Source organism: Ceratotherium simum, chromosome 17 (genome assembly GCF_057802395.1).
Source record: "Ceratotherium simum simum isolate JZ-2026a chromosome 17, ASM5780239v1, whole genome shotgun sequence".
Lineage (NCBI taxonomy): Eukaryota > Metazoa > Chordata > Mammalia > Perissodactyla > Rhinocerotidae > Ceratotherium > Ceratotherium simum.
Window position 1 is genome coordinate 7,651,584 of NC_141916.1, and position 13,545 is coordinate 7,665,128.

General features: G+C 36.0%; 1 protein-coding gene across 2 annotated transcripts in view; it reads right to left on the reverse strand.

Moving 5' to 3' along the window:
• The window catches only part of USP15 (ubiquitin specific peptidase 15), a 123,572-nt gene that overhangs the window by 85,118 nt on the left and 24,909 nt on the right, over nt 1–13,545 (reverse strand). For both annotated transcript variants that reach the window (XM_004429355.3, XM_004429356.3), the window contains exon 3: nt 8,596–8,726. In XM_004429355.3, coding sequence (XP_004429412.1) covers nt 8,596–8,726 — 131 coding nt within the window. The remainder of the gene's footprint in view (nt 1–8,595; nt 8,727–13,545) is intronic.

Genomic DNA, 13,545 nt, shown 5'->3' on the forward strand with positions numbered 1-13,545 from the left:
ATTAGACCTAGTCCCTGGAGTCAGGGGAGAACACCTACTTGTAGAGAAACAAGTAGAGAAGTATAACACAACCATGAAATTATAGGCGTTAATGCATAACACCAAATCCTACACGTGATATTCCATTCACAAATATTTCAGGATATACTTCTTCGAATACAAGGACTCAAAAATAACCATAATTGGGGCCGGCATGGTGGCATAGCAGTTAAGTTCGAGTGCTCTGCTTTGGCAGCCTGGGGTTTGCAGGTTCAGATTCTGGGTGTGGACCTACACACCACTTGTCAAGCCATGCTGTGGTGGTGTCTCATACAAAGTAGAGGAAGATGGGTACAGATGTTACCCCAGGGCCAATCTTCCTCAGCAAAAAAAAAAAGAGGAGGATTGGTAACAGATGTTAGCTCAGGGCTAATCTTCCTCAAAAATAAATAAATAAATAACCATAATACCATTATCACACCTAAAAAAATTTAAACTAATCCCTTAATATCAAATATCCAGTCAATATTCAAATTGTCCCTGCTGTCTCATTTTTAATATATTATTTGAAGCAGGATCCAAATAAAGTCCATACATTGTAATTGACTGATAAGTCTCTTAGTGTCTTTTAATTGAAAAGTTCACCATCCATCTTTTTATTCTTGCAATTTTTAGTAAGACTACTTCATAGATGGCAAGACATATTCTAAACGTGATGCAAATAATATCTAGTTGCTCCTCATTCTGTGATGTTGGTAGGCATTAATTAACCAGTGCTTAGATCAGGGTTGGGCAAACTATGACCCATAGGCAAAATCTGTCTCACCATCTACTTTTGTAAATAATATTTTACTGGAACACAGTCATGCCCACTCATTTATGTATTGTCTATGGCTGGTTTTACACCTCAAACAGCAGAGATGAGTAGTTTCCACAGAGACTATTTTGGCCCAAAAAGCTGAAAATATTTACTATCTGGCCCTTTACAGAAAAAGTTTGGTGACCCCCCTTGGCTATTAATTCATTAGGTCTTCTTTAATTTTGCTCAGTAATGTTTTGTAATTTTCAGTGCAGAAAAGCACAGTTTTTGTTAAGCTTATTCCTAAGTACTTTGATCTATTGTAAACGTTATTTTAAAATTCAACTTTATTTGCTGCTGATATATAATTGGCTTTTCTATATTCACCTTACATCCAGCTATCTTGCTAAATTTAATTATTAATTTTAATTGTTGATAATTATTAATTTTAATTGTTTATCAACACAATTTTTGGAATTTTCAACATATACAATCATGTCTTCTAGAACATTACACTTTTATTTCTTCTTTTTCAAGCTTTATTCTTTTAGTTCTTTTCCTTACATTACTGTACTGGCTAAGACTTCTAATACAGCTATCCTTGTCTTGTCCCTGATCTGAGAGGGAGAGCTTTGAATATTTTATCAATAAGTATGTTTGTAGTAGGTTTCTATTCCTAGTTTTCTATTTCTAAGAGTTTTTAAATTTTTTTTAAAATTATACATGGGTATTGAGTTATAATAAGTGATTTTCAAAGTTAAATCAAAATTGGATTTGAAAAAAATCCAGCTTGGTCATATTTTATTGTCCTTTTTACATACTGCTGGATTTGGCTTGCTAATATTATGTTTAGGAATTAAGCATCTATGTTCATGAGTGAGACTAGCCTGTAACTTTTCTTTCTTGTAATGTCCTTCAGGTTTTGCGTCATGTTTATGCTACTCTGATAAAATAAGTTGAAAAGTATTCCTCCTCCTATTCTCTCGAAGAGTTTATAGTATAGAATCGGTATACTTCTTTAAATCTTTGGTGGACTACACTGGTGAAGACTTCTGGACCAGCAGTTTTTCTTGTGGGAAGGTTTTCATTTAATGATTCAATTTCTTTAATCATATAGGGCAATTCAGATTTTGTATTTCTTATTATTTCAATATTAACTTGTATTTTGCTATAAATTTATACATTTCACCTAAATTTTCAATTACATAAAGTTGTTCAAAAAATAATCTTTAAAAAAAGTCTTTAGGTTCTGCTATGATAGCCCCTTTTTCATTCCTAATATAGGTTGTGTCTATTCTCTTTTTAATCTTGATCAGTCTTGCCAGGACTCACCTTTATTTTACTGGTCTAATTTCACTGTTCTTTACAATGAGTTAACTTTGTTCATTTAGCATAGAATTTTTTTCTATTTTATTAATGTCTATATTATTCTTTCTCGATTAGGCTTAATTTTCTTTTCTTTTCTTAGCTTCTTGAGAAAACAGATTTTCAGACTTTCTTCTTTTCCAATATATGCATTTAAGCTATAAAGTTCCTTCTAAGAATGGCTCTAATCACTGTTTTATGTTGTATTGCTATTATCATTCAGTTTAAACATGTCTAATTTTACTTTTTATATCTTCTTTGACCCAAGGATTACTTAGAAGTATATTGTTCCAGTTCTAGGTAGCTGGTAGATAGTCTAGTTATCTTCTTGTTACTGACTTCTAAGTTTCACTGGGGACAGAAAATACACTGAATAATTTCTATTTTACACTGGAATTTGCTTGATGACCCAGCATACGGTCAATTTTTCCACTTAAAAAGAATCTGCATTCTGCATTGACTAAGTGCACAGTAATATTTTGATGGTCTTTTTCTCCATGTCAATTAGGTCATGGTGGTTAATCACATTGTTCAAATCGGCTTCCAAGCTCACTCATGTCATTGTTGGCAGGCCTCAGTTCCTCTCCAGCTGTTGGCAGAGACTTCAGCTACTCATCATGTGAGTCTCTCCATAGTCTGCCCATATGGCATATGACTTTACTCAGAGTGACTGATGAGAGAGCAAGCGAGAGAGCGAGCGAGCGAGAGAGAGAGCTCGAGCGAGCACTAGTATTTTTTATAATCTCAGAAGTGACATACTATCACTTCTGCCATCTTTTACTGGTCACATAGACCAACTCTGGTACAATGTGGGAGATAACACAAGGGTGTGAATACCAGGAGGTGGCGATCACTGGAGAGCATCTTTGAGGCTGGCTACCACAGTCCATCCTTTGGCCCCAGTATGTGAAGTCACAGTCCCTCCCCCTCAACATGCAAAATACACTCACCCTCTGTAAAGGTCCCCACTAGTCTCATCCCAATATAGTATCAACTCAAAGTTGAGAAACTTGTCATGTATATCTGATCTAGGTCCAGATGACGATCCTTGGGTGTAGTTCCTTAAGCATCTCAAGTATAGTTCCTCTTGATCTATAGGCCTATGAACTAAGAGATAAGTATTCTGCCCCACGTACACCCAAAATAAAATGGTGGGGCATGCAGAAAATAATCTTTTAGAAATTCCTGCTAAAAAGGGGGGAAAAGGGAGGTACAAAATGAGTCAACGGTCCATACCAATTCTGAAATCCACCTGGGAAAGTGCTGGAAGTTCCTTGATTAGGGCAGACTTCTGCCCTTACCTGAAAATGACTCTTTATAACACTTGGTTCTGCTTTCCAAGTCATCCTTTTATCACGAAGGTTAGCATGTTTGCAGTTGAGTAAATTCTTAGTCTGATTCTTGCTTTTAGAAGTCTGGGCGGTCAAAGGCCCCTTTCATTTTATACTGTCTCTGCAGTCCAAGGTGGTGTGGTTCTTGAAAATACTGCAGGTCTCCAGTGGATCTCACTGGAGTTCATTCCATTAGACAAAATTTACACCCACAAATGTCCTCTAGATAAGTCCATCCTGCCTTGGGTTTATGTAAAACACCCCTACGCTTCTTAGAAGCCCTACTGTTCTTAAAGCCACATATGGAAACGTGTGTAGTACACCCTGAAATTCTTTCTCAGGGCTGTTTGCCTGAACAGTATTGTGAGACACCACACCTTTGTCTTTTCTGAGGTCTTAACAAACAATTTTACAGTCACACTCTTGGCTTCAAGTTTAGACCATGCTTTCCTGAGAGTGCCTTGAGTTTGATCTTTGTTCAGAAACATTCCTTAGTTTTAGTATTGTTTGTCATCTGAAGAGGCTAGGAATCTCTGAAACCAGCAAATCTTGGCTCCTCTTTATTTAATAATCCTTTCTTTAGCTTCTCTCTCTCTTCTTACATCTGACTATAAGCAGCACAAGAAAAAAATAGGCAGTACTTGAAACATTTTGGCAGATCATTCAGTTCATTAAATATGTTTTTTACCTTTCAGTTTACTGCAGTTGAGATGTTGCTAAACTTTCTGCCACCTTATAACAAAGATCACTTTCTTCTGGGTTCCAATAAGATTTTCCTCACTTTCCTTTAAGTCCTTACTGGCAGCCTCTTCAAAGTCTAAAATTCTACTACTAATTTATTCAAGGCACTTTAGGCTTTCATTAATACTCTTAAAAATTCTTACAGCTTCTAACCACTGCCCAGTGCCAAAGCCATCATCACATTTCAAGTTTTTCTTATGACAGCATACTACTTCCAGACATCAAAATCAGTATTAGCTATCTATTGCTGCATAATAAATAACCCAAAAACTTAGCAGCTTAACAAAGCAAACATTATCTCACATAGTTTCTCAGGGTCAAGAATCTGGAGCAGCCTAGCTGGGTTGTTGCGGCTTGAGGTCTCCTGTGAGGTTGCTGTCAAGACATGGGCTGGGGCTTCAAGTATCTGGAAGCTCAAATGAGACTGGCGGATTCACTTCTAAGCTCACTCACATGGTTGTCAGGAGGCCTCTGTTCCTCTCTATTGGCCAGCGAGCTTGATTCCTTACCATGTGAGCCCTGCCATAGGCTGCTGAGTGTGCAGTTGAATTCCCCAGACTGAGAAATGAGAGTAAGAGGACATGCACACCTGAGATATAAGCTGAGGTGTCTTTTATAATTTAATCTTTTCTTTTTAAATGAGGTATATTTGATATATAACATTAGATTACTTTCAGGTGTACAACGTAATGATTCAGTATTTGTATATATTGTGAAAACATCATCCCAGCCGAGTTAACATCTGTCTGTCACCCTATATAGTTACAAAAACGTTTTTTTCTTGTGATGAGAACTTTTAAGATCTATGCTCTTAGCAACTTTCAAATATGCAATACAGTATTATCAACTATAGTCACCATGCTGTATATTACATGACTTATTTTATAACTGCAAGTTTGCACCTTTTGACCCCATTTATCGTAAAACCTAATCCTGAAAATGATATACCATGACTTCTGCTATCTAGATACAATACCGAGACCTTGATACAATGTGGAAGGGGACTACCCAAGAATGTGGATATGAGGTGGTAGAGATCACTGAAGGTCATCTTGGAGGCTACTATTTTAACTTATATGCCAATATTGTTATATACTTTAATTTTATATATATTTTCACCCCATAAGAAATTATTACTATTTTAAACAGTCCACCTTAAAACTTATTCACAACATTTACTTTTGTCAGTCTACCTTTTTTCCCGTCTCCAAGCTTCCATATGGAGTACTTTTTCTTCCATTCTGAAGATTATTTCGTACTTCCTGTAGTGTAGGTCTGCTGGTAACAAATTCTATCAATTTGTTTATCTGAAAATGACTTTTCTCGCTAACATTTGTGAAGGATCCTTTCCTGGGTCACAGAATTCTAGGTTGGCAGTTATCTTCTTTCAGCATGTTGAAGACAGTCCATTATTTTTTGGCTTTCATTTCTCTTGAGCAAGTATTTCTCTGACTTATCCTTACTTGAAGGTAATATATCTTTTTTTTCTGGCTACTGTTAGGAACATCTTTTTGCCTTTGCTTTTCAATACTTTTATTGGGTATGGTCTTGTTTGTATTTTTTCAGCTTGGGATTCACAGCATTTCTTGACTCTGTAGCTTATCTTTCACTAGTTTTGTAAAATCCTCAGCTATTACTTTCAGTATTACTTCTACCCCATTCTGTCTTTCCTCTCCTTCTAAGAGTCCACTTATATGTAGGCTAAACTTATTCACTGTATTCCATGTGTCCCTTTGCTTCTTTCTGTATTTTCCATTCATTAATCTCTCTAAGTTTTAGCCTGTGTATTTTCTACCCATGTTATCATTTAGTTTACAACTTCTCTCTTTGGTTTCTGTTTAGTCTAGTATTTTACCCAAACATTAAGTCTTGAATTAATTTTTTCATATTATTGTTCAGTTTTAGTATTTGGTTCTTAATAGTTTTGTCCTTTTCAACTTTGTCTTTTATTTTTTTGAACATAATAAGCACAGTATTTTAAAGTTTCTGTTTGATAACTCCATTATCTGGATTCCTAATGGGTTTATTTCTACTGTCTACTGATTCTCTTGGATTTTGGTTCCACTGTATTTCCTGCTCATTTGCCTGTTTTTCTGTTTTTAATTGAATGCCTGACACTATAAGTGAAACATTTTACACATATTTGAGGCCCAGGAGGATAGTTAACTTCGTTTCTGTCTTACAGCTAGAGGTATTACCAATTTCAGATTCTTTAATGCAATCAGAGATCAGTAAAATTCAAAGTTGGGCTTCAAATCTAAAAGACCAGTTTATTCTTTTTTTTTTTTTTTTTTTTTTTTTTTAAAGATTTTATTTATTCAGTTTTTCCCCCCAAAGCCCCAGTAGATAGTTGTATGTCATAGGTTCACATCCTTCTAGTTGCTGTACGTGGGACTCGGCCTCGCGTTGGACGGAGAAGTGGTGCCTCGGGGCGCTCCCGGGATCCGAACCCGGGCCGCCAACATCAGAGCGCGCGCACTTAACCGCTAAGCCACGGAGCCGGCCCATGGACCAGTTTATTCTTTAAGTGAAATCCACTGGCATCAAGGTCATGTGGGGGATAGTAAAAATGGAAATTCCAGAATTACTGATTTAATTTTGGAGGAAGATACATTTGATAAAGACTCTAGATAATTTTATGCACACTAAAGTTTGAAAATTATTTTATAGGTTGAGTAAATGTCAATTACCTTATTAAAAATAAACTTAGCAGAATTTTTACATTTTTCTTTCTACCTCTGTGAAGTTTTCATGATTCTTTTTTCTTTTTTTACTTTTATTTCCTTATCAGACACAGATTTCAAGAAATGCCAACAAGATCTCTTCCAAAAAGTAATGTCAATAAAGTTGCTGGTTGATCTGTTTACCATATTAAAGACTTGTACTGTATAACATACTACATTTATTTTAAAAAAATCTATCATTAAGGGGGCCGGCCCGGTGGTGCAAGCGGTTAAGTGCGCGCGCTCCGCTGCGGTGGCCCGGGGTTCGCTGGTTCGGATCCCGGGCGCGCACCCATGCACTGCTTGGCAGGCCATGCTGTGGCGGCGCCCCATATAAAGTGGAGGAAGATGGGCACAGATGTTAGCCCAGGGCCGTCTTCCTCAGCAAAAAAAAAAAAAGAGGAGGATTGGCGGATGTTAGCACAGTGCTGATCTCCTCACCAAAAAAAAAAAAAAAAAAAAAAATCTATCATTAAGGTTAAAGTAGTACAGTTTAACACATTTGAAGATATTCCAGACACAGATTTTCCTTTATACCACAAACGAAGTTCTTCTTCTAGACAGTTTTATAGCTAGTCTATTCTTTAAATGGTCAAAACACTCCATTCTCCAGCAACTATAGACAAAACGATAGGCCATTTTATATATATAAGGCTAGCATTCTTAAAAGAGAGGAATTCTAAATTTGAAATGACTACAAGAAAAGAATGAGTAAAATTAAGGAACTAAACTAAACTAAATAAAAGGTACACTCACATTCTATTTAGAAAACAAGATTTAATTCTATACCTAAACCAGAGATATACAAGTCCAAACTGTTAATATAACAACTTTGTAGTATCACTTGCAAATAAATCCAAATACGGTTTGGTCTAGCAGAGGTTTACACCCTTGTGTTACATAATTCAACTTTTTAATTGATTCTACGAGGGAAAAAACCAGATACATAATTATGCTCAGAGATTCTGGTTCCCCTCTCAATCCTTCTCCCTGCGCTCCTCCCCATCCGAATACACGATCAAATACGTGTGTAAGACTGGCAGGTCTACTTTAAGCATTTGGTCTTCTTCTATTATGGCAACACCCTCACTTTCATAAATGACTTTTTAGTTCCAAAAATTAAAGAAAATGGGTCATTTCTAATGTTTCTACACTATAACTGTAAAACTTTAAAATAAGGGATAAGAAAAATATCTGCATTTTCCATTTTAAAAAAAATTTTATGCTGCAAAATATTTCTACTTTTAGTTTCTTCGTTATTTTCTGTTTTATCAAAAAAGCAGTGCAGCACAGTGGGTAAAAAACAGAGTCAGGCTGCGAGAGCCTGTAAACTGACGTGACTTTCTAAAGACCCCGAACCTCTCTACCTCTGTCTTCACTTCCTCATCTATAAAACGGGGATAATAATACTTATCTCAGAGAGTTTTCTGTGAGGATTAAATTAGTTAATAATGCATCATGTGCTTATAACAGTGGCTAGCATACAGTAAACCCTCTATGTGTGTGAGCTGTTATTATTATTATTGTACAGTGTACAGTAACATTTTGATGGTCTTTTTCTCCAAGATAATTGACAAGGCTTCACAAATCACTGAATTAACAATAAAATGTGAACTGTTCAAAAAAATATTTTTATTCTGTTATTCTTAATACGTACCTTTCGTGCTATTGGTTCCTGACCTTCCATCAACGTGTACCAGCTGACAAGTTTATTCCAGCCCTCAGTTGGCAATAGTATGTAATCCAATTCATCAATAAGATGCTCCTTAAGTGACTGGGCATCACCATCTGCAAAAGGAAAAATAAACTCAATACGTAAAAAGAAACAACAGTACATATCTCTAAATACTTTGGTTGTATACATTACAAATTACTCAAACTCATAAAGACTAATTTAAGTATTTAAATAATGAGTTTTCAGGGCCGGCTCCGTGGCTTGGCGGTTGGGTGCGCGCGCTCTGATGCTGGCAGCCCGGGTTCGGGTCCCGGGCGCGCCCCGAGGCACCACTTCTCCGTCCAACGCGAGGCCGAGTCCCACGTACAGCAACTAGAAGGATGTGAACCTATGACATACAGCTGTCTACTGGGGCTTTGGGGGGAAAAAATGAATAAATAAAATCTTTAAAAAATAAATAAATAAATAAATAAATAAATAATGAGTTTTGAAAAAAGCTCTGAAGAGGTGCACATCTAAATCTATGTATTCTAAAACAGACTGTTGCTTTAAAAAGTTTCGATGTGTACCACTAGTGTTTAAAAAGTTAATTTTTCTTTTATGAGGCTCTTAGAAAAACACTAAGGTGTAACTGTTAGCCAAGCGACCTGAAAGAGTGTTTCCCAAATATTCTGAGTATCAGAGCTCTCTCACATGGTAACAGTCTGGGTCATTCTAGCATTAGCTGATGAAGGAAATTCAGAAGCAAATCAATAACCTTTTACAAAAATGACTCCAAAGCACATGGGCTGGGAACCATGATGGAAATCACAAAAGGGCATCCTGTGAACTCCAGAAGGCCCATCACCTACACTCCTCATGAGATCTAAAGTGGAGGTAGTTGTTCAGATGTGGTTCTAATTCTATGATCTATTTTCAAAACTCTGGTTAAACTAAAACTTTAGTGCACAGCAGGCCAGAGTTCTAGAAGCAATACTTTGAGTTATACCTACTTCACAGCCCTAATCTGACACTCATTTATTATTATCTGGTCTATTACTTGAATTTCCAAAGAATAGACACATAAACAGAAATAGTTCATTGAGTCATATACAACATAAAGGGGATTTTCTCATTCTGAGCTAGTCTAAATTAACAAACATTGAAAGCGAAATTGTTCTTGGTAGCATTTCAATGAGAACATACTATTCTAAACTAGATATAACAATATAAATCAAAAGCAGGAAAAGTGCTGAAAGCATTAAGAGAAAGTTATTTATTCTATCTAGGATCAATCTATGGTCACAGAATCACACTAAAGTTTGAGAAAACTATGTTTGATATAGAGTAGAAATGTGGAAACTGAATTTTACAATACAAACTTCAACAGAAGATGCAAACTATTAATTTTAAGCTCAGTTTTTTAAAAATCTTAGTTGTAACTTTTAAATTCTTCATGAAAACTGATAATTTGAAACATATTTTCAGAACCCTTTGAAGGTGAAAGATATTTACACATTCTAAACCCCTATATGCATCATGTACCATGAGACATATTACAGCAAATAATCATGTTATCTCAGTCAATTCTCAAAACAATCCTATAAGATAGGTGCCCCCCCCCACTTTAGATTAGAAAATATATTCAGGAATACTGAGTAACTTGCCCAAGAGATCAAACATACAGAAAACTGCAGGTATTGTGAAAGGTGTTACTACAGAAAACCCTGTTATCTCAGTTCATTTTCAAAACAATATTATGAAGTGGATATCTCCATTTTAATTAGTAAACAGATTCAGGTATTGACTAACTTGCCCAAGGTCACATATACAGAAAATTGTAGAAACTGGATTCAAACACAAATCTGTTTACTCTAACATCCATTTTCTTTCTACTCTAACAGATTGCCTTGAAGAAAACTTAAGAAAAAAAGTTTAAAAATTAAGACTTCTGTGCTATTTTCTGCAATAATTCAAGAGTTTGGGTAAATGATTTTATTATGTACCAGAATCTAAATAGTAATTTATATCTAGTGGACAAGATAAAACGATTAATTCATTTTTTAAGGGAGGAGAACACCCCTAAACACAGAACAGCTGATATTTGTTACTTCTGTGTTTATTGATAAATAATTGATATAGAATAAACCACATGTATTTAAAGTGTAAAATTTGATAAGTTCTGACATACCAATACAAGTGTGAAACCATCAACACTACCAAAATGATGAATATTCCATCACCCCCAAAGGTTTCCTTGTAGCCCTTGGCAATCCCTCCTTCCTGTCCATCCAGGTCCACCATTTTGTCCTCAGAAAACCATTTATCTGTATTTGCAACTACAGACATTAATATGTATTTTTTAGAATTTTATATGAAAATTATGTTTGCTTTCTGTTAGTATAGACAAATTTGCATTTTCTAAAATTGTCACTGACGAGGTGCCTCAAGAAACTCAAGGGTGGGTTTGGATTAACTGTTTTTCGAAGTTGTATGGAAAAGTATGTTAAGGAGATGTAACCACCAGCCATCCTGAAACTGACCAAGTCTCAACACAAGAGCTATGACCATGACCTTTGTCTTATTTTATTTTATTATTTTTTTTGTGAGGAAGATCAGCCCTGAGCTAACATCCACGCTAACCCTCCTCTTTTTGCTGAGGAAGACCAACTCTGAGCTAACATCTATTGCCAATCTTCCTCCTTTTTTTCCCTTTTTCTCCCCAAAGTCCCAGTGGATAGTTGTATGTCATAGTTGCACATCCTTCTAGTTGCTGTATGTTGGACGCCGCCTCAGCATGGCTGGAGAAGCGGTGCGTCGGTGCGCGCCAACCCGGGCTGCCAGTAGCAGAGCGTGCGCACCCAACCTCTAAGCCACGGGCCGGCCCGGACCTTTGCCTTATTTTTAATGCGAAGATCTCTCCAGGAGGAGCTTAGGCCTCATTATGTGGAAGCATGTTCTCCAACCGAGCCTGTGCAAGCAAATACCCGCCTCTCCCTTTTGAATATTCATTCCCCAACCGAAATAAAAGTTCCTGCTTCCCTTTGTCTGGCGATGCCATGACTTTGGAAATGATTCCTCATGGCCTCCTATTTGCTGCAAATACACTTTACTTTGTGAGACAACTTCCACTGGTGTAGAGTCTTATTTAACTCACCAGGAGGCGAGCCCACTTGGTTCAGTAACAGAATCTTATATAAAAACAGTATGTACTGTTTTTGTTTCATTTACGCTGCAAAATTATCGAGATCCATTCATGTTTTTACATATCAATGTAAACGGATATACTATAATTTGTTTACCCATTCAGCTGCTGATGGGCACTTTGGGTTGTTTTCAATTTTCTCTATTACAAATAACACTGCTATGAACATTCATGTACAAGTTTTCATATAGATATACGCTTTCATTTCTCTTGGGTAAATACCTAGGAGTGGAATGGTAAATGTATGCTTAGTTCCTATAGTAAATGTATGCTTAGTTTTTTAAGAAACTGCCAGACTATTTCATTCCCAGAAACAGTGCATAAAAGTTCCACTTGTTCCACATCCTTGTCAATACATGGTATGGGTCAGTGTTTTAAATGTGAATCATTTTAATATACAGTGGTACCTCATTGTGGTTTTAATCTTCATTTCTCTAAAGACTAATCATGCTGAGTATATCCGCAAGTGCTTTTTGAAAACTCTTTCTTTGGTGAAGTATCTGTTCAAATCTTTTGCCCACTTTTTCCAACTGTTTATGTTTTCTTAATATAGAGTTTCAAAAATTATTTATTCTGCCTACAAGTGTTTTATCAGCTAGGTGATTTGTTTTTCTCCCACACTGGCTTGTCTTTTCCTTCTCTTAACACTGTCATTTGAAGAGGCTTTTAGAGTCAGCCCTGATGGCCTAATGGTTCAAGTTCAGTGTTCTCCGCTTCAGCTGCCTGGGTTCATTTCCCGGTCTCGGAACCACATCAATCGTCTGTCAGTAGCCATGCTGTCGTGGCAGCTCACACAGAGGAACTAGAAGGACTTACAACTAAAATATGCAACTATGTACTGGGGCTTTGGGGAGGGAAGGAAAAAAAAAAAAGAGAGAGGAAGATTGGCAACAGATGTTAGCTCAGGGCGAAGTTTTCCCAGCAAAAAAAGAATAAAAAAATAAAAAACAGAAAAACTGAAGAGGCTTTTATTACTGATGAAATACAATTCATCCATTTTTTTCTTTTATCAATCATGCTTTTGCATCATATTTAAGAAATCTTTGCCTAACAAAATGTCACAAAATTTTTCTTTTTTTTTCTATAAGTTTTATAGTTTTGGTTTTTACATTTAGGTCTATGATCTGCTTTGAGTTAATTTTGTATATAGTGCCAGGTATGGATAAAAGTTCAGGCTTTTTGCAAACAGATACCTAATGCTCAAGTAGCATTTGTTTAAAAGACACTGAATACCTGTTACATCTTTGTCTAAAATCAATTGACCATATATGTAGGGATCTACTTCTGGATTCCCTAATCTGTTCAATTGATTCTTACCGCACACACAATATATAAATATTAACTTAAAATTGATCAGACACAAATGTAACAGATAAAGCTATAAAACTCTTAGAAGAAAACATAGGTGTAAATCTTTTATGACCTTGGATCAGGCAATGCTTTCTGACACCAAAATCACAAGCAACCAAAGGGAAAAAACAGATAAACTTTTGTGCTTCAAAGGCACCACCAAGGAAGTAAAAGACAATCCACAGAATAGGTGACAATTATTGTAAATCATATATATGATAAGGGGCTAGTATCCAGACTATATAAACAACTCTTATAACAATAAAAAGACATAATCCAATTTAAAAATGGGCACAGGATCTGAATAGACATTTCTTCAAAAAAGATATATAAACAGCACCAATAAGATACTTAACATCATTAATCACTAGGGAAATACAAATCAAAATCACAATGAG